General features: G+C 49.5%; 1 protein-coding gene across 1 annotated transcript in view; it reads right to left on the reverse strand.

Annotated features, from left to right (window-relative positions):
- The window catches only part of DNHD1 (dynein heavy chain domain 1), a gene marked incomplete at both ends in the record, with an annotated part of 61981 nt that overhangs the window by 885 nt on the left and 40487 nt on the right, over positions 1 to 20609 (reverse strand). The window contains 20 exon segments of the mRNA XM_081240687.1: positions 2 to 427; positions 641 to 790; positions 952 to 1043; positions 1845 to 2046; positions 2132 to 2254; positions 2449 to 2635; positions 2835 to 3797; positions 3929 to 4107; positions 4279 to 4547; positions 4758 to 4956; positions 7730 to 8021; positions 8025 to 8201; positions 8415 to 8678; positions 8682 to 8846; positions 8972 to 9154; positions 9404 to 9553; positions 13050 to 13152; positions 13228 to 13432; positions 13631 to 13839; positions 14034 to 15633. Coding sequence (XP_081096813.1) covers positions 2 to 427; positions 641 to 790; positions 952 to 1043; positions 1845 to 2046; positions 2132 to 2254; positions 2449 to 2635; positions 2835 to 3797; positions 3929 to 4107; positions 4279 to 4547; positions 4758 to 4956; positions 7730 to 8021; positions 8025 to 8201; positions 8415 to 8678; positions 8682 to 8846; positions 8972 to 9154; positions 9404 to 9553; positions 13050 to 13152; positions 13228 to 13432; positions 13631 to 13839; positions 14034 to 15633 — 6138 coding nt within the window.

Raw genomic sequence — 20609 nt, forward strand, 5'->3', positions numbered from 1 at the left:
GCGCCCTTCAGCTGCTGCAACAGGCAATCAAGGTCCCGTTGCAGCGCGCCCACCAGCTGGCTCAGTTCCAGCACCTCCGTCTTGAGGAAGCCCTCCAGAGGCCGCGACGCACTCAGCCCCAGCTCCCCCCAGCCCGCGCCAGACTCAGCTTGGCGAGTGGTCTCGGTCAGCAGAGCCTGCAATGTCTCCAGCCTCCGCTTGGCTTGCACCAGGCGTTGCCGCAGCCGCCTTTCGGCGCGCCGGGAGCCTCCGCGGGCCGCCGGAACCCAAGTGGGCGAACACCGCTGCAGCGCGCTCAGGACAGCGCGACTCTGGCGTCGCAGCAGCCAGGTCTGGGAGCCAGCACTCAGTCCGCAGATCCGGGGTTCAGGTGGTGTAGGCAGTAGGTGCATCTGGGCCTTGCACTCTTCCATAGCATCCGGCTCCCCTAGTTCTTGGGGGTGGAGGTGAGTGAGGGGTGAGAGATAAGACTGTCTCTTCCCACCCCAGACCCAAGGGAGTAGGCCTTTCTCTGCCACTTTAAACCATCATCATCCCATAACTGAATATTGCCCCCTTCTACACCTTTATTGGTACCTCTGTTACATTCCCTTGAGCAAGGTGTTCCCCACCTCAACGCAGATACCTGACTGGAGCTTACCCAGGCTGGGCATCAGAGTGGCCAGCAGATACTGGGGTGTGTGTGGTTCGGCCCGGTTCCCACTGCTGGAGCTCAGGCAGGCTTGCGTGAAGCTAGTCAGGACCTCCCTGTCCTTCTCGTCTCCCACAGGACCCCCATAGAAAACTGAAGCTGAGGATGAGGTCAGAGCCCCTCAGTTACAGCCCCTCCAGTTTCCACCACCTCCCAAACCAAAGTTGTAGGTTATGTCCCCATCTCAGTGCTCCCCTCCCTACCCCTTTCTGGGCTCTCCTGGGGGCTGGTGACTGCATGGGGGACAGGAGGAGTCTCACCAGCCAGCTCCTGCATGGCAGCGCTGGGATTGCTCAGGCTGGCCCACAGCTGGTCTTGGATCTGCAGGACCTGGGTCAGTGTCACTTGACTCCTGGGGGTGGAGAGCAGGAAGTAGGGTTTCAAAACCATCTATATGCTGAGGACTTCCACATCTTTCTCTCCAGCCCAAACCTCTCTCCTGAGCTCCAGACCCATGAGGGCTCACTAGTCATCGCCACTTGGCACCACAAATACGACTTCCTTTCAACTGAAATCATCATTTCCTCCCACACCGCCCACCCAGTTGTCCAAGGCAGAAATCTGAGAGCCATCCTTGACTCTTCCCTCTTCCTCACCCCATATTTACTCTCTCCCCACTGTGACTACCCTAGTCCCTACCACCCGTACCGTGACCTCGTTCCTCAAGACTGCCAGAGCCTCCCAAGACTATTATGCTTGCCTCCAGCCCTGCCCCATCTGGTCCATTCTCCACGCTGCAGCCAGCGTGATCTTTCCAACAGACAGGTGGGATCATGTGTCTTCTACTTAAAACCCTTCAGTGGCTTCCCACTGTCCTCAGGATCCAATCAGGTCCCTTGTGATGGTCTTAAAGGCCCTTTACCACAAGCCTCACCTCTCCCCACGCAACCCCCAGCATGTCCACCTCAGCCACACTGAAGTCTTCTCTCCTGCTAAGCTTAGTTCCTTCTGCTCAGAAAGGCCTCATCTCCACCTGATCTGCCTCTGCTGTCAGGACTCAGTTCAAAGTGAGATCCCTAAGTCCTCGGAGAAGCCTTCCTTGACTTCCCCCTGCCCTCACATTTTGGAGCTCCCCAGAGATGAATCCCAGCATGTGAAAAATATTCAGTGTTTGCTGAGTGACTGACAGAGTAGGATGGGTGGGGTCCCTCACCAGCACCCCCTGTGAGCCTGCAGCTTCATTCCATAGAGCTGCCGGTGTAGCAGGAGGCCATGTAGGAGGAGCAGAGGCAGCACTCTGGTTGGGGGTTGCACACAGAGTCCTTGCTGGACTAGCTCCACACTGTCGACCAAGACATGGGACAGCTCCAGGGACTGGTCCCAGAAAATAGGCATGGAGTGCTGAGTCAGCACGGCTGGGGAGGAAGGAAAGTGCCGAGTCAGCACAATACAGTTACCTCCCCGCTCCCATCTGAGAGCCTATGGGGGGAAGCTCCTCACCTGGTAAGGAAGCAATAGCCTCTGCAGACACAATAAGCCAAAGACGGAAATCTCTGTGGACAGTGGCCACATTCTCTCTTGCTTGTTGATCAGAAAGCAGTTCTAACTCCAGGTCGGAGACCACTAGGGGTCAGACATGGGGCTGAGATCAATCGCTGGGTAAAGGATCAGACATAAGCCTAGAGATCAGACTTGAGGCTAGGGGGTTAGGAGTCAGATACAAAGGTGATTAGGGGATCAGCCATGAGATCTGAGTTCAAGCTCAGGCCCAAGTGTAGGATAGGGTCCTAGAAGCCATCTCTAGGCAGTAAACCCACCCTTGGCTCTGGCCAACAGCCCCAGCAAGGGCTGTAGCAGCTCTTTTGGCCAGTGAAGCATCAGATGACAGTTCTCCAGCACCAGCCAGTGCCCGCTGTGCATAGCCTTGCGGAGAATGCTGACCACAGCCGAGACCGGGTCCCAGGCTTCAGAGCCCAGAGCTATCACCTTCAGATGCTTCTGCCCCTGAGGACCAACAGCAAAATGGTAGAGTAACTCAAAGGGATCCTAGGGTGACCCAAGGGACCCAGAGTAATGCCACAGATGACCTGAAAAGTCCCTGAGTAATCCAGAAAGATCCATGAGAATGCTGGGAGGGGAGACCCACACCCCATCCCAGCCCTAAGAGCCCAGTGGCTCTGTGGCCAAGAGGCTAGGCTCAAACCTGCTCATGTTTGGCAGCCAGTTTCTGGATGACGGTCAAGAGGTGCACAGTGGCGATGGGGTGACCAGGTGGTGGCAACAAAATCAGCGTGGGCTGAGTAGCCTGACTATGTTCAAAGGGTATGGTGGGAGCACGCAGGTTTTCATCCAGGGGCCGGCCCAGGAGGCTGGTGGTGAAGGTTGCCAGGGCACTGGCCAGGCACTCAGGTCGCAGCACACGCCACAGGATCAGCTTCTGGAGGAGGCTGAATGGGTCAATCCCAGGCCCCGGTGCAGGACCCAGCACTGTGGAGGACAGTGACAAGTAAGCCTGCCAAACATTGGAGTGGCCTGCCAGGGATGCACACAGCCCAGCATATGGGGGCAATACCTCTAACATCTCACATTCGTGCCAGGCTCTCAGCCCTAGCCAGGCTGGTCGAGCCACACCTGGGACTGGTTTTCTGTAGCCTGTGCTGGGAGAGGCTGCCAGTCCAGGCCAGAGGGCCAGCCTCTCCAGCTCTGGTGCCTTCCTTGCCACTTGCAGCAGAGCCAGAGCACCCAAGGCACCCACCAAGGGTACTTGGGTCAGGCCCAGTGTAGCAACAGTGCTGCCCAGTAGCTGGCGGGTCAGCTGTCTTTTTAACTGCAGCAGACGGCAGGGTAGTTCTTCCTGCTGATGAATCTCACCTTTCATGCTGTTCAGAGCCTGCTTGGTGGCTGCCAGACAATTCTCTGGACTCATACGGAAAAGCGGTAGCAGGTTCTGCAGTGAGCTAAGAGCCTTTATAGTGGCCACTCCATGCCAGACCACATGCCGATAGGGTGCCCACAATGCCACCTCCTGCATCCTCAGCTCTTCTAACTCCTCGAAATGGGCATGCAGCTGACACAGCTCTGCCTGGGCCCTCACCATGTCTCGCAGGATCTTGGCTGGTTTCTGATGCCTTGGGTTCTGGAGCAGCAGCATCGCCAGCAGCTGCTCCTGCAAACAGTCACTTGTTGCGTGGATCCGGCCCTTTCCCACGTAGCTCCCAATCAGCAGCACTCATCTCCACCCCCATTCCTGGGCCCCTGCAAAGCTCATCCCAACCCACAGACTGGACCCCCAGGTACCTCAGCAGCCTCCACAGCTTCCCAGGCGTCAAGGAATCTGATCCTCAGGTCCTGCCAGTGGCTCTCAAGCTCAGGACGCTCTGTGCACAAGATTTCACGCAGCATCTGTTCTTCTAGGATTTCCATGTTCATGCCCAGGTCCAGCACATTCAGCCCTTTCAGCAATTCACAGCCTAGCACTTGGAATCACATGGGAGACGCTTAACCTCTTCCCCGTGGCAGAGCCAGGGGTAAGAGGCACAGGGAGTGTGGCTCCCTGCTACGGTCCTGAGCCCACTCTGGGCCAGACTGAAGCTCAGGCCCTGGTGTTCCCACAAAGCTGTGCTGGCAACTTACCCACTGGGCCTCACCTTTTTCCAAAGAACTGAGGGGAAGGGTAGTGCTCAGATAGAGACAGAAGCCAGGCTGCAACTGGGGTGGGCACAGCTGTTCCCGCTGCAGTAGCCATTGCAGTTCTGGGCACTCTAGGCCCAGCTCCATGTTGGTCAGTAGCACCGGCAGGCCTGCAAGGGGGAGGCAAGGACACCCTACCCACCATGGCAGCACCTGGGTACCCCCATGCACAGAATTGGGCTCCGACTTGCTCCCCTTTGGCTGATAGGAAGGCTCCCTCAGGGCTCTTCCACAGAGTTAGTGCCCAGGTTAGAGGTGGGAGCTGAGGTCAGACTGGGGTGTTGGCGTCCTGTGGGGCCACAGAGTAGGGGGAGGACACAGGAGACACGTGGATGGAGGGGACGAGTTCTCACCACCGGCAGCTGCCTCCCGGAGCCGAGGCCCCAGCTCTGGGTCAGCACCTGAGAGGACTCAGGGTTCGGGAGGGGGCGGGGACTGAGTCACAGTCCCCGCCCCCTCCTCCTGTTCTTTCTCCTCTTGCTCCTGCGGCGCTTTCTCTTCCTTGTTCTTCTCTGTGATTCCCCTTTCTTCTGCCTTCTGTTCTTTTGTCTTGTAACACTCATCGCTCTCATCATCTTCGTCTTCCGTGTCCTCCTCTTTAGACTCTTTTCCTTGATTTCTCTTGAAGCCCTTCCCTGTGGCAGAAAGATGGAGAGGAGCTCTTCTCAGGGAGGGACTCAGGCTCCTGGGGAGCCCCGTTCACCCAAGGGCTCCAGCTCGTGAAGGAAGTTCTGCGAGAAGACACCTTAGGAAAGTCACTTAAGCTCTCTATGACACAATTTCGTCATCTGCAAAATGGGGTTGATACTAGTGAGTACCTCACAGGGTTACTGTGAAGATGACATGGAACAATGCATAGAAAGCACTCTGCTGGTACCTACCAAGCACTCAGTAAAGGGTAGCTCTCATTATTGCTACTCTAAAATTCCAGGGAGGGGTTCTAGTCACCCCTGAAATCAGCTCCACTTCTGCTTTTCTGTAGGTTGGTTAGAAGAGTCAGTGCATTTCCCTTTTTGCCTAAGCAAATTCTGTCACTAACAACTACAAGAGTCATCACTAGCAGAGAGGTCATTGCCTGGAAGTAACAACTGGTAGGAGAAAGGCCATAGACTGCGGCATTAGCCACGCTGTGGACAGTGCTGTGCACCAGGTGGCTAGCTGACCAGCAGCCGTCTGCAGCCCCCTTCTCCTTTGCCTCCTCTACTGCAGGATCTGGAAAAGATAAATACTTATTTTTTTAATTGTCAAGAAATTTAAGAATTTTAAGGATTTTTAAAAAATATTAAGTGTTCAAGAAGTGGGCAAGTGGAGGTTGCCAGGTCCACAATTTGGTGTGTTCGCTTCCTATTCCTTAACAAGTTACCACAAACTTAGCTAAAAACAACACCCCATTTATTATCTCTCACTTCAGTAGCCTAGAAGCCTGATCAGGCACTCTGCTCAGAGTTACACTGGGCTAAAATCAAGGCTAAAATCAGGCTTCCCTGGTGGCGCAGTGGTTAAGAATCCACCTGCCAGTGCAGGGGACACGGGTTCGAGCCCTGGTCCGGGAGGATCCCACATGCTGCGGAGCAACTAAGCCCGTGCGCCACAAGTACTGAGCCTGCACTCTAGAGCCCACAAACCACAACTACTGAAGCCGGCGCGCCTGGAGCCTGTGCTCCGCAACAAGAGAAGCCACCGCAACGAGAAGCCCGCGCACTACAACCAAGAGTAGCCCCCCACTCGCCGCAGCTAGAGAGAGCCCACATGCAGCAACAAAGACCCAACTCAGCCAAAAATAAATAAATAAATTTTTTTAAAAAAAGGCTAAAATCACTGGGGCTGCAGTGCTCATCTGGGACTTGCGTGCTCTTCCAGGCTTACTATTTTGGAGTTTTTTGTTTGTTTTTGTTGTTTTACTGAAGTATAGCTTATTTACAATGTTGTGATAGTTTCAGGTGTACAGCAAAGTGATTCAGATATAGATATAGATATAGATACACATATATATGTATATATATATATTTATTCATTCTTTTTCAGATTCTTTTCCATTATAGGTTATTATGAGATATTGAATATGGTTCCCTGTGCTATACTGTAGGTCCTTGTTGTGTATCTATTTTATATATAGTGGTGTGTATCTGTTAATCCCAAACTCCTAACTTATCCTCCCTGCTCCTTCCCCTTTGGTAACCATAACTTTGTTTTCTATGTCTGTATGTCTATTTCTGTTCTGTAAATAAGTGCGTTTGTATGTTTTTTGGGGTTTTTTTTTTGTTTTTTTTTTTTTTTTGAGGTACGCGGGCCTCTCACTGTTGTGGCCTCTCCCGTTGCGGAGCACAGGCTCTGGACGCGCAGGCTCAGCGGCCATGGCTCACGGGCCCAGCCGCTCCGCGGCATGCGGGATCCTCCCGGACCGGGGCACGAACCCGTGTCCCCTGCATCGGCAGGCGGACTCTCAACCACTGCGCCACCAGGGAAGCCCATGACTAATGTTTTTGAGAACTTATGTATTAGGCACTGTGTGAACTCTTTTTTCATAAATTATCTTACTTAATACTCACAACAATTTATGAGATGGGTATAATTAAGACCCTCATTTTATTGGCAAATAAACTTGGGCTTAGAGAGGTTAAATACCTTGCCTGGGTCACACAGCTAGCAAAGGACAGTTATTTGACCCAGATAGTCTGCTTATAGAGCCCCTGTTACGGACAAATTTATTATCCACCTTCTATTCTAGATGTCTATTGTTCTTACCAGTACAACCCTCAACCCCTTCTCCTGGGACATAAACACTCTCCCTTCCCCTAGGAAATGCTCCCTCTGATGCTCTACCCAGATGGGTCCCTGATCCAAGCAGGACCAATAGAAATATTTCCCCAGAATTCCTGAACATGGGATAAATTTGGGTAGTAAAGCTCTGAGTTGTAGTTCAAGTTTCTAATAGTGCTGAGCAGATCAGGATGTGGAAGATCATGGTCAGCCACGTAGATTCAGAATCATTGCAGTATGAGCCCAAAAATGTAAATGTGACCTAATTTATTAATATCATGTTGGCTGGGGACTTCCCTGGTGGTCCAGTGGGTAAGACTCCGTGCTCCCAATGCAGGGGGCCCGGGTTCGATCCCTGGTCAGGGGACTAGACCCCGCATGCGTGCCGCAGCTAACAGTCTGCATGCTGCAACTAAAAGATCCTGCGTGCCGCAACTGAAGATCCTGCGTGCCGCAACCAAGACCCGGCAGAGCCAAAATAAATAAATAAATATTTTAAAAAATATATCATGTTGGCTGATGAAATCTGGGATACCCTGGCCATAAAAATTTAGTGTCTTCATTATGAAAGGGAAGAGCACATGTGGCTGAGAGTGCTGGGCAGCTCAGACACCCAACATGCACTGCGTTTACTATCCCTGGCTTTACCTCTGCCTTTGGTGGGACTTGTGGCCAAGCATCCAGTCTCTTCTAGAGGCAGTGGATTCAGCCAGATGAGGGCCTGGTTGCTGGGGTCAAGCAGCAGGGGCCAACGGCAACTGAAGTAGTGAGTGGGACTTCGCAGAAGCAGGCCTGCCAGGCGGGCTGACTTTGCCTGGGGCTTCAGGTCTCGGTCCCACTGTAACTGTTCCGATTCAGAGCTCAGCAAGGCCAGAAGGCTGAAGGGAGAGCGTGTGGAGAGCAGGGGTTTCTTTGGTGGCGTGATGACAGATTTCTGCATCTACTTCAGTGCCTGTGCCACGTCATCTGGGCCCAGTGGCTCCTCGCAGCCCCTACAGAGAGCCAGCCACTTGTCGAGTAGCTCCTGGCGCCGCGTTGGTGGGAAGGGACCCAGGTAGCTGATGGCAGCTGGACACAAGACAGCATCTCCGTACACGGTCGTGCAGTGCCCCTGCAACTTCTGATGTGGAAGGGAAGACCAGAGGGTGTGTAGGCCAGCGGGGAGGGTAGAGGCAGAGGGTCTGGCAGAGAGGGAGCAAGGCAGGGTGTGGAGGAAAGCGTGGCAAGGAGGGCAGAGTGGGACAGAAGGCAGTGAGGGCACGGGGAGGAGCAAAGGAGTGGGGCTGTGGTGCAGAAATGAACTTCAGGGGGCAGCCTAGGAGGGGCTGGTTACCTGGAGCTCTGTAGTCCAGGAATGCGTGGGCGTGAGCAGTGCAGCCTTGATGGGCCACTTGTGATGATGGCCACACTGAGCCTGGCCGAGTTTCTCTGCCACATGCTTGTGGGAAGCCTGGGCATCTTCCAGCTTCTTGGACAGGGCCAAACTGTACGCTAGGATCTCCTGGCCCTGGAACTGGTACTGGCCCAGGCGGGCCTGCTCCCGAGCCAGTGTCGCCTCCGCCTGCCGCAACAGCAGGCCCGTGGGCAGTCCTCGGCGCTATGCCAGCCCGTAGCACAGAACGGCCCGGAGCCAGGCTGCCAGCCGTGCTGCAGGTGCGCTCACTGCCCGCAAGGCTGCATCGCTCATGCCTGGAGCCTTCAGAGCTAGGTTTAACTTTATCATCTCTGAGTCTGTCATCTTCTCCTTGGGGAAGAACACCAGCTCCTGGGAGAGTGTGTGTTAAGGAGGGTGGGGGAAGACATAGGGGCTCTGAACCTTGCCCCACAGCCTTGCCAAGTCTCCCTTCCATGTCTCCACTGTCCTCCTCCATTGCGCCCCACATTCCCTACCTGATAAAAGTCCTCAGTGCATAACAGCTGCTTGGCACTGGCCCAGCCTGTTTCGCGGTGGAAGAGGTCACACAGAGCATCGGTCACCTGGACCACAGATTCTGGTGGCGCTCGATAGCTCCGTATCTCCTCAAAGTCAGCCACCTGCAGCTGGCTCAGGGGCCCCAGGAACGCCTTGCCCATCTGAATGAGGAGAGATGGGCTCTTGAAGTGAGCTCCCAGAATGTCCCCTTTCTTCAGTGTATTTCCAGAAGGGCTCATCTTCTCCTAGGGTCCCCTAAGGGACCATACCCCAAGCCATCTTATTACCTTTACCCCCTCCCCCAGGAGACTTCATGACAAGTCAACCCATCCTCTCCTCTGGGCATCCTATGAGGGGTTGTCCTCTTCCGAGAGAGGGGCAGTGCAGGGCAGGCAGCGGGAAGAGCCCACCTGCTCCAGGAAAGCCTCATGCTGAGCCCGCAGGGCATCCCGCTGCTTGGTCAGGTTCTCATTGAGGTTCTCCTGCTGCCGACACCCTGCCAGCTGCCGCTTGTGCAGAAGCCTGTTTTGGTCTAGCTGCTGATGCAGTCTGCCGAGGCTCTGTGAACAGAGTTCAGGCTCTGTAGCTCTAGATCCCGGGCCAGGTGGGAATACCCCAAGGGAAGACCCCATGGGCTTGGACTCAGGCACACTCCTCACTGGATAGTCACGGTGACCAAGTTGAACTCCAAATAGGCCACAGATACATGCTGAGCTCTGAAAGTATCATTTTCTTATCTGTGAGTTGTACATCTAGTAATGCAGCCCCGAGTGGGTGGGTGCTTCTCCTGACCTACCATACAGGCCCAGGAAATCCGAATCCAAAGCCTACACACTTAACCACTGGGCTACACTCTTCATCTTACTTGACCCATTAGTGGCATTTGCCACAGAAGACAGCTCCTCCCTCTTGAACATTCTCCTCCCTTGACTTTCATGAGCCCATGTTCTTCTTTGGCTTTCTCCAACTTCTGTGGCTGCTCTATCTCAGTCTCTTCCTGTGCCATCCCTTAAATATTTCTCAGAAATATTTTCAGGGCCCCCTTCTCTTCTCAGCCTACACTTCTGGGCATCCTCCTTAATCTCATGTCTCTGATTACGACTTATACCTTAACAACTTCCAAATCTTTATATCTAGCCAGATTCTTTCCCAAGACCCACACCCCCGTATCCATCTGCTTAGTGGGGATCTCCTCTTTGGTGTCTCACAGGCCCCTCAGACTCCACGTGTCCAGAAGTGAATGTATTAGCTATGCCTCGTCAGATCTCTTGCAATCTTACTCATCTCTTCATGTGTTCTTTTCTCAGAGAACTGTGGCAAAATACATCGAGGTTTCCCAAGGAAGAAACCTAATTGTTACCCTGACTCCATCTCTTCTAGTCCCCCAAACCCAACCCATCTTCAAGGCCTTTTGGTTCCACCTCCTAAACGTCTCTCGTATCTACTCCCATCCCCAACGCCATCATTCACGCCCATGCTCTCTCACTCCTGACCTTCTGCACTGGCTTCCTAACTCCTACTCCCACCCTCTAACTGGCTTTTCAGGCTGCAGCCTAATTGGTTTTCTCAAAGCCAAATATCATATCATCATGTCCCTTAACACTTGCCACTTTTTTCATTTGGTTTACAATGCCTCCATGACCAGGAGGCCTCTACTCATCTTTCCAACCTCATTTCCTTTTCCTCTCCCAGCACTCTGCTCTCCAGCCATTCCTGACTTTCAGCTCCTCCAACGTGGCACACATCCTCTTGCCTCTGGGCCTTTGCACCTGATGTTACTTCAGCCTGTGACACTCTTCCCAAACCCTTTTAGACGTAATCTTACCTAACCTTCAGGTATCAACCTTGATACTTCATTCATTTGTTTACATATTTAAGGAACGCTTTTGAACACCTGCCATGTTCTACACGTGCCTCTGTGCTACATACTGTGTGGCACTGTGCTTTCTCTAGAAAGTCTTTCTTGATACTTCAGAGCACCCTGGACTTGCTCTGTCATAACACACTGTTTTGTAATCGCCTGCATGAGCCTATATCTTCCAGTAAACTAGGCACCATGAAGGCAAGGGCAGTGTCTTATCTTTCTTATTAGGAGACAATCTAATACATGATAACATTTATTGGGCTCTTGCTATGTGCCAGCACTTTGAAGTGCTTTACATGTAAGATCTCATTTAATTCTCATCCTAACCTCTCTGGATCTGAGTTTTCTCATCTGTAAAATGGAAGAAAGGATGGCCTCCTTAGAAAAGTTGAGGCGAAAATTCTGTCTATCTATCTAGATGTAAGCATAGATGTAGACATGGACAAAAATATTAATGAGTGCTCGGACAAAAAATATGGAGTTCAATTAATTTTTTTGAGTACAGTAATAAATAAATGAACCAATTGAATATGAGAGGGAAAAGAGATGGAGGGTTCCAGAATGACCCCTGGGATTTAGCTTAAATGACTAAGTGGATGGTGGTGCCATTTCCTGAGGTAGACAACATTGAAAGAAGTACACACCATTATGGCTGTTGAATGAATGCCCCTGAGACTATGAAAATCTCATATCCAGATTTTGGGGTTCTTGTGTTGTGTTCTGATGTAACTGACCCAGGGATCAAAGAATAATAACACCCTTAAGCCATATCAACAATTCCTGGTATTGTCCATTTTGGGAAAACGTTAAGGCCCAAGACAAGAAACTGGAATTTGGAAAACATGGGAAAGAGGACTCCTGTCCATCTATGAACTTCTCAATTTTTTTGCATCTCAACTGAGCCTTCATGTTTAATCTAAGCTAGTGATCCTCTGTGGCTGATGGTAGGCGGGCACCAGTACTATGAGGACTGCACAGAACACATGTGGAGTAGATACATGTACTTAGACATAATGTAAGCCCCTGGAGTTGGGCAACACTGGATGACAGCCCTGAGGGCACCCATCAGAAGAGGCGGGTTAGGCATTGGGAGCTGGAAGCCCTGAAAGCCCAGTAGAAAGTAACTCAGATTATCTGCTCATAAATTGTTCACTAGTTTACTTCACTGTAGTTATCCCTGAACCTTCATCAAAAAGTCTTGTGTAGCAGGAAGGAAAAAGAAAATGCAATTTCAGAATTTCTCTTATTGAAAACAAAACAAAAGAAAAAAGTCTCTTTATTTTAGGAAAACACTATTAACTAAGAGTGTTTGACTATAGAAAGTGTGATGACCCCATTGCTACCAGTTTTAGCTAGATATGAGCGGTTTGTTTATTCAAAGAAGAAAATTGCTCTGTATAAGAAAGCAACAGGATTTAGGGTTTGGACTAGAAAGAAAAATCTCTTATTACATGAGCACTGTATTTGGGGAGCTCTAAAGGAAAAGTGGGGTGGCTGAATAGCATTGCGGAACAGTATTGTGGAGATGGGAGGAGGAGAGAAAAGTCTGTCACTAGCAAATGCCCTGTAGAGGAAGGTGACAGAGAAAAATTCAGGACACTGAGGTCTAGTATGCCATTTAATCTATTTCTGGTTCTGTTCTAGAATGTAAATGGCCCCCACAGCCATCTCCCATCTGCTGTACATAACAGTGTATATTTTTATATATACAGTGTATATATTTGGGTATTTGGTGCTTTTGTGGAAGGAAGCCGTGCAGGGACAAAGCAGCATGGGAAGAGAGGACAGCTACAGGAGGTGTCCCAACTAGCAGTGATAGAAAATCCAGGAGAAGAGGATTACAATGAGAGGGGACCATGAGGATGTAATCCTGCCCCATCCCCAATGGGAATCTCTGGAGAGCTTGGGGAGCATACTGAAATCCACACAGTCAAGGTACTAGGGACAACAAGAAGCAGACACTTGGGTTTCACGTGTTTAGAGGAACCAGCCCGATCTCAGCTGCGCCATGGGGAACTTTGAGCCTGAGCTCTAAAGGAGGAGGTGGCAGGAATTAGAGAGATCCCCTGGGGAAAGGGGGACTCTCAGGAGACAAGAGCTAAGAGGTTCAGTCTGTATGGTTCCTCCAAAGTACCCATTTGGGCTCCTGCTTTGACCCTACTGTGCATGCCTCAAAATCCTCTCACCTTTACCTTGCGGGAGTCTTTCAGCTGCTGCTTCAAGCTGACGACCAGGTTGGCGTGGGCACTATGCTGCTCAATCAGCATCCTCAGATTTCCCAGGGCATCCTGGATCCTGAAGACACAGTGTGCCAGTGAGTGGACCTGAGGGAGCAGAAGGAGGTACGGGGGAGGGAATGGGGCCACTCACCGCTGGGCCTTGTTCTTAATCTGCAGGGTCATCTGTTGCTGCAGCAGCACAAAGTTGTCCAGGAAGTCCAGGAAGGTCTTGGGGGTGACGAGAGGCAATTCCGGGCACAGGTGCTCATGGTAGCTGGCAGCCGAAAGGTGGATGAGAGCCATGGATTTGGCCACACTGGGAATTGAGGCCTGAAGGTCTGGGCACTTCAAGAATTCTGCAACAGGCATGGCTTTAGCCTGGACTTGTGAGTTCGTAGGGGAAGAAATGACAGAGACCCTCTCCTGGCTCAGGAAGGAGGGCAGAAAAGGTGAAGGGGGCTCAACTAGGTTCTAGAGAGAGAGACTGACCTAAGTAATAATCCTCTTTAGAACCTGGTCAAGATGAGTGGCAAGGACAGGTAAAAAGGGCTCACCATCATCAAGGGGTGGGCTCTGAGCACCCTCCAGATGGTGCTGGGCCACACCGACCAGGGAATCTTGGTCCCAGGGTTCATAGCAGTCGGTGCTGGCGATGACCAGTTGAAGGAGCCTCAGGAAAAGGGTGGAAGGCAGCTGGTTGTGGGCCTGGTCATCTCCGATCAGGATGAACATGTGCAGGTGGCCGCACACCTGCTGGTAGAACCTGTGGGGCAGGAGCTCAGATACCGTCCTCCCCTTTATCCCTGTTTGCCCATCTAGGCCCCCATCCCAACCTGACGCCTCAGCCCTGCTCTTCTGTGCCCTCACAGCAGCCCTTAGGTTTTGTGGGGGATTTTGGCCTGTGGCCAGGGTGGGGCAAGAGCAGAGCAGCCCCTAGCTTGGGGTTCTTGGCCTCACCTCTGCAACAGCATTTCCTTCTCGACGTTGTGCTTGACACTAAGGTTGTCCCTGGGGAGATGTTCTTCAATATTGTCCAGATCTGCCTCTGTGTACTGGTCAGGGAACCTGCCTGAGGTTGCCAGGGCCAGCAGGCGATGAAGGGTAATGAGATCCACACCCTTGGGCACCAGCAGGGCCACTGGCTGGCCTAACATGCCAGCATGCCAGCTGGCATCCCGTAGACACTGGAGAATGGCCTCCTCTGATCCACATGGCAGATGGAAGAGGCGGGCCTGACAAATGCTAGCAGCCAGAGTGATGGCAGTACGGCGCCCAGTCCCCTGAGCCCCCGAGAGCAGGAGGCCATGCTGCCTGGGCCTGGCTAGCACCCGGACCAGGTGGGCCACATGCTGGGCCATCGAGCGGCACTGGGCCAGGTGAGGGCTCAGCTTCAGCTGAGCAGCGGATGTGGCCAGCTGCTCCTCCAGGCTCACCCACTGCCGTTCCAGGTACAAGTTGGAGCTCTCCGAGTTGGACCGTAGTGTCAGTTCCTGACTGAAGACCAGGTCTGAGGGCTTTTCCTGGGGACAGAGCAGTAGCACTGGGAGCAACAGGGGGGATATCACATCTACCTGGGTTGTCTTCTGCCACCAGTTCTTGGCTCTATTATTCAGCTGGAGTTTGTAGCTGGAGGTCCTTGTTCCTTCCTCCTGGCTTATCTTCTGACTTAAGCTCCCTGTGGCCACCCTCTTTACTGGTGCTCTGGACGGTGCTGAATCATTGGACAGTGAGCCTGTGCAGACCTGAAGGCTGTACGGGTCCTTGTCCTCCTCGGTCTCACTGCCGCTGTTGCTCAAGTCCTCCCACTGGGCCACCTCCCCTTCAGATTCCACTTCAGGCACCTGCTCTTCCTCCTCGTCCTCCTCATAGCCCTTGCCCAAGCTCGGGGGCGCTGGCCCACAGCAGAAAACATTCTGAGCTACCTCTAGGAGCAGGTTGGCACAGAAGGAGCGTTCCCCGGGGCTGTCCAGCCGGTCACAAAAGGTTCTCCGTGCCTCATGCAACCAAAGACGCACTATGTTGCGCGTGGCCATCATGACTGCCAGGCGGGTGCCATGTAGGCCGGACACCTGGCGCAGGTGCTCCTGGTGGTTGGGACAATCCACAAAACCCTGGGAGCCCACCCTGATGGGCAGCAGCTGCAAGCTGCCCAGCAGCTGGCTCACAGAGTGCAGGGAGAAGCGGTAGTGTGGGCGGAGGGGTGAGGGCACAAAGCAGCTGCCCACCGCCTCCCAGGCCTCCACCGAGGCCTGGACCAGGGCTCTTGCTAGAACACTCTCCCGCTCCACAGAGGGGAAGCTTTCAAGCCAGGCCTGGATGCTGGGCACGTGCCTGCTCAGCAGCGTGGCCAGGGTCACGCTGCCCAGGGCCAGCACAGTGAAGAGCCGTGAGAGGCATGGGCACAGTGGGAGCTCGCAGAAGCCTGGCACTGTGGCAGTGGCGAGGAAGTTGACTATAGGCTGCAGCATCTGCACTTCCAAGGTGCTGTGGGCATACACGGTGCCATCTATGGCCTGGCTCAGAGTCTCCAACACTGGCTGACAGCTCTTCTCTGGGTCTGTGGGCCGTGAAGAATAACAGAACAGGCGTAAGTCCGCATGACAGCGTCACCCCACTCCTCCTCTCCCTGCCTCACTGGGTCTGCTCCTGGCACACACAGGGTTCTAAGGAATTTTATGCATCTGGTGTGTTGGGACTTGGTCTTGTCTGAGTAAGTTCTTCTCTCTCCCTCGCACTCTCCTTAAGAGTGAGTGATTTTTTTCCCCTCTTCTGCCCCAAATCCTACCTCTGAGACCAATTACATATTCCTTAACTGAAGGTTAACGAGTAGGAAGGTTTGGAAACTGAGACTGGTGGAAACATGATCTGACCACAATAGAGGGAAAAGTGCAATCATCACAGTCAAACATAGTGAAGTTATATCTCATGCACACTTTTATAAGTCAACTTTATTAAGAAATTATTTATATAAAATAAAATGTACATATTTTAAATAGTTCAGTGAGTTTTGACAAATGTGTATGCCTGTGTAACCACCACCCCAGTGATACTTAGGACACTTTCATTGCCCCAGAAAGTTCCCTCATGCCCCGTCACAGTCAATTCCCTTTCACACTGTCCCAGGAATTTCTATCTGATCTGATTTCTATCACTATGGATTAGCTTTGCCTGTTCTAGAACTTCATATAAGGGAATCATACAGTATGTAGTTTACCATGTCTGGCTTCTTTCACTCAGCATGATTTTGAGATTCATCCGTGTTTGGCTTGTATGAGTAGTTTGTTCTATTTCATTGCTGAGTGATGTTCCATTATGAAAATGTCACAATTTGTGGATCCACTGACACACTGATGGACTTTTACGTTGTTTCCAGGTTTTGACTATTCAGAATAATGCTGCTATGAACATTCATGTATAAATTTATTTGAGAACATACATGTGCTTTCGTTTCACTTGGGTAAATACCTATGAGCAGAACAGCTGGGTCATATAGTAAGCATACATTTAATTTGTAAGAACTGTCACACTTTTTTTTTCATAGTGGTTGTATCATTTTACACTCCTACCAGCAAAGTGTGAGGGTTTCACTTTCTCCACATTTCACAATTATTATCAGTTTTTCTAATTATAATCTTTCTAGGTGTGAAGTACTGTCCCACAGTGGTTTTAATTTGCAGTTCACTGATGCCTAATAATATCAAGTGCCTTTTCATGTGCTATTGGCCACTCATATATTTTTCTTTTGTGAAGTGTCTATTCAAGTCTTTTCTCCATTTTTTTAATGAAATTTTTCTTACTGAGTTATAAGAGCTTTTTATGTATTCTAGGTATAAGTCCTTTGTCAGATATATGTATCATGAATTTTTTCGATGGCTTATTTTTTCATTTTCTTAACAGTATCTTGAAGGACATAGGTTTTTAATTTTGGTAAAATACAATTTTTGTATCTTAAGAAATCACTGCTTCTAACCAAGTTCACACAGATTTTTCTCCAATTTTTTTTTTTTTTTTTTTTTTTGCGGTACGCAGGCCTCTCACTGTTGTGGCCTCTCCCGTTGCAGAGCACAGGCTCCGGACGTGCAGGCTCAGCGGCCATGGCTCACGGGCCCAGCTGCTCTGCGGCATGTGGGACCCTCCTGGACCGGGGCACGAACCTGTGTCCCCGGCATCGGCAGGCGGACTCTCAACTACTGCGCCACCAGGGAAGCCCCTCCAATAATTTTTAAGTTTTATAGTTTTAGCTCTTGCATTTAGGTCTATAATCCATTTATAATTGATTTTTGTGGATGTTGTGAGGTAGGATTCAAGGTTCATTTTTTTCCCCACACACAGACATACAGTTGTTTCTGCCCCATTCACTGAAAAGACTATCCTTTCCCCCATTGAATTATCTTGGCACACTTGTTGAAAACCAAATGATTGTATATCTGTTCCTTTAAGCTGTATCCATGTCCTTATACCAATATTACACTTTCTTGATTACTCTAACTGTATATAGCAAGTCTTGAAATCACTAGTGTAAGCCCTCCAACTTTGTTCTTCTTTTTCAAAGTTGTTTTGGCCCTTCTAGGTCTTTAGCATTTCCATATAAGTCTCAGAATGAGTCTGTCAATTCCTAAAAAAAAAAAAAAAAAAAAAAAAGCCTGCCCAGATTTAGACTGGGATTACAGTTAATCTATAGATCAATTTGGGGAGAATGAGCACCTTAACAATGTTGACTCTTCTGATCTATGAACATGGTATAGCTCTTCATTTACTTAAATCTCCTTTATCTCAGCAATATGTAGCAATTTTCAGTGTATATCTTTCACTAAGTTTATTCCTAAATACTTTAAGCTTTTAGATGATATTTTAAATGATATTTAAAATTTTTGATTTCCAATTGTTTGTAATTAGGATATAGAAATAATAATGATTCAACAGATTGACTTTGTATGCTGTGACCCTGTTAAATTCACTTATTTATTCTAATAGTTTTGTAGGTTTTTTTTTTTTGATAGATTCCTTAGGACTCTCCATGTAGTAAATCATGTTATATGCTAGTAGAGACAGTATTACTTTGTCTTTTCCAATTTTAAAGGCTTTTATTTCTTTTTCTTATTGCACTGATGTGGGTCTCTGGTGCACTATTGAATAGAAGCAGTGAGAGTGGACATTCTTGCTTGTGACTGATCTTATGGAGAAAGTGTTCAATATTTCACAATTAAGTATGTATTAGCTGTAGATTTTAATAGATGCCCTTCACCAAATTGAGAAAGTTCCCTTCTTTTCCCAGTTTGCTGGGAGTTACCATAAATAGTGTTGATCTTTTTTTTTTTTTTTTGGCCACACCACAACATCAGGATCTTAGTTTCCCAACCAGGGATCAAACCCATGCCTCCTGCAATGGAAGCATGGAGTCCTAACCACTGGACCACCAGGGAATTCCCAATAGTGTTGAATTTTATCAAATGCATTTTCTTTATCTATTGAGGTGATGTTACACTTTTTCTCCTTCATTCCGTTAATGTCACGAATTACATTGATTGATTTTTGAATGTTGAGTCAACTTTGCATTCTTGGGATATACCCTACTTGATCATAATGTGTTGTTCTTTTTATATGTTGCTGAATTTTACTTAATATCTCATTGAGGATTTTTTTAAATAAATTTATTTATTTATTTATTTTTGTCTGCATTGGGTCTTCATTGCTGCACGTGGGCTTTCTCTAGTTGCGGCAAGTGGGGGCTACTCTTTTTGTTGCAGTGTACGGGCTTCTCATTGCGGTGGCTTTTCTTGTTGAGGATTCCAGGCTCTAGGCGCACAGGCTTCAGTAGTTGTGGCACGCAGGCTCAGTAGTTGTGGCCTGCAGGCTCTAGAGCGCAAGCTGAGTAGTTGTGGTGCACGGGCTTAGTTGCTCCACGGCATGTGGGATCTTCCCCGACTAGGGCTCAAATCCGTGTACCCTGCATTAGCAGGTGTATTCTTTTTTTTTTTTTTTTTTTAAAGAAGATGTTGGGAGTAGGAGTTTATTAATTAATTTATTTATTTTTGCTGTGTTGTGTCTTCGTTTCTGTGCAAGGGCTTTCTCCAGTTGTGGCAAGTGGGGGCCACTCTTCGTCATGGTGCGCGGGCCTCTCACTATGGCGGCCTCTCTTGTTGCAGAGCACAGGCTCTAGACGCGCAGGCTCAGTAGTTGTGGCTCACGGGCCTAGTTGCTCCATGGCATGTGGGATCCTCCCAGACCAGGGCTCGAACCTGTGTCCCCTGCATTAGCAGGCAGATTCTCAACCACTGTGCCACCAGGGAAGCCCAGCAGGTGTATTTTTTTTTTTAATAAATTTATTTATTTATTTTTGGCATATGGGATCTTCCAGGGCCAGGGCTCAAACCCGTGTCCCCTGCATTGGCAGGCAGGTTCCCAACCGTTGCGCCACCAGGGAAGCCCAGGTGTATTCTTTTTTTTTTTTTTTTTTTTAATTTATTTATTTATTTTTGGCTGCACAGGGTCTTATTTGCTGCCCGTGGGCAGCGAGTGGGGGCTACTCTTCGTTGCGGTGCACGGGCCTCCCATTGCAGTGGCTTCCCCTGTTGAGGAGCACTGGCTCTAGGTACGCGGGCTCAGCAGTTGTTGCACGCGGGTTCCAGAGCGCAGCTGCAGTAGTTGTGGCGCATGGGCCTAGTTACTCCACGGCATGTGGGATCTTCCCAGACCAGGGCTCGAACCCATGTCCCCTGCACTGGCAGGCGGATTCCCAACCACTGCGCCACCAGGGAAGCCCAGCCCAGGTGTATTCTTAATGAAAGCACTACCAGGGAAGTCCCTGAGGATTTATTTTTGCATTAATGTTTATGAAATATCATGGCCTATAATTTATTTTCTTGAAATATCTTTTCAGAACTTGGTATTAGGGTTATGGTGGCCTTATAAAATGAGTTGAAAAGCATTTATTCAATTTTCTGAAAAAGTGTGTGTAAGTTTCCATTTTTTTCTTAAATATTGGATACAATTTAACTGTGTAACCTTCTGAGACTGGGGATGTTTATTATTATGAATTCAAATTTTTAATAGACGTATAGGGCTATTCATTTTCTATTCTTTTTCCTCTCGAGTCAGACTTTGATAAGTTGTGTTTATCAAGGCATCTGTCCATTTCATCTAAATTGCTAAATTTATTAGTATAAAGTTTTTCTCAATATTCCCTTGTTATCCTTTTTAACATCTTTAAAATAAAACCTCTCTCATTCCTGATGTTGATAATTTATATTTTCTCATTTTATTTCTTGATTTGTGTTACTTGGGGATTCATTTTATTTATCTTTTTCAAATTTTGGCTTTACTGATATTTTCTACTCTTTGTGCTCTATTCCGTTTCATTGATCTTTATTATTTACCTCCTTCTAATTACTTTGGGCTTAACTTGCTCTTCTTTTTCTAGGTTCTTAAGCTGAAAATACAGATCACTGATTCCAAATTTTTCTTCTTTTCTAATATAGGCATTTAAAGCTATAAACTCTCTGAGCACTGCTTTAGATACATCCTGCAAATTTT

The sequence above is a fragment of the Mesoplodon bidens genome (genome assembly GCF_964165515.1).
Source record: "Mesoplodon bidens genome assembly, chromosome: 7".
Lineage (NCBI taxonomy): Eukaryota > Metazoa > Chordata > Mammalia > Artiodactyla > Ziphiidae > Mesoplodon > Mesoplodon bidens.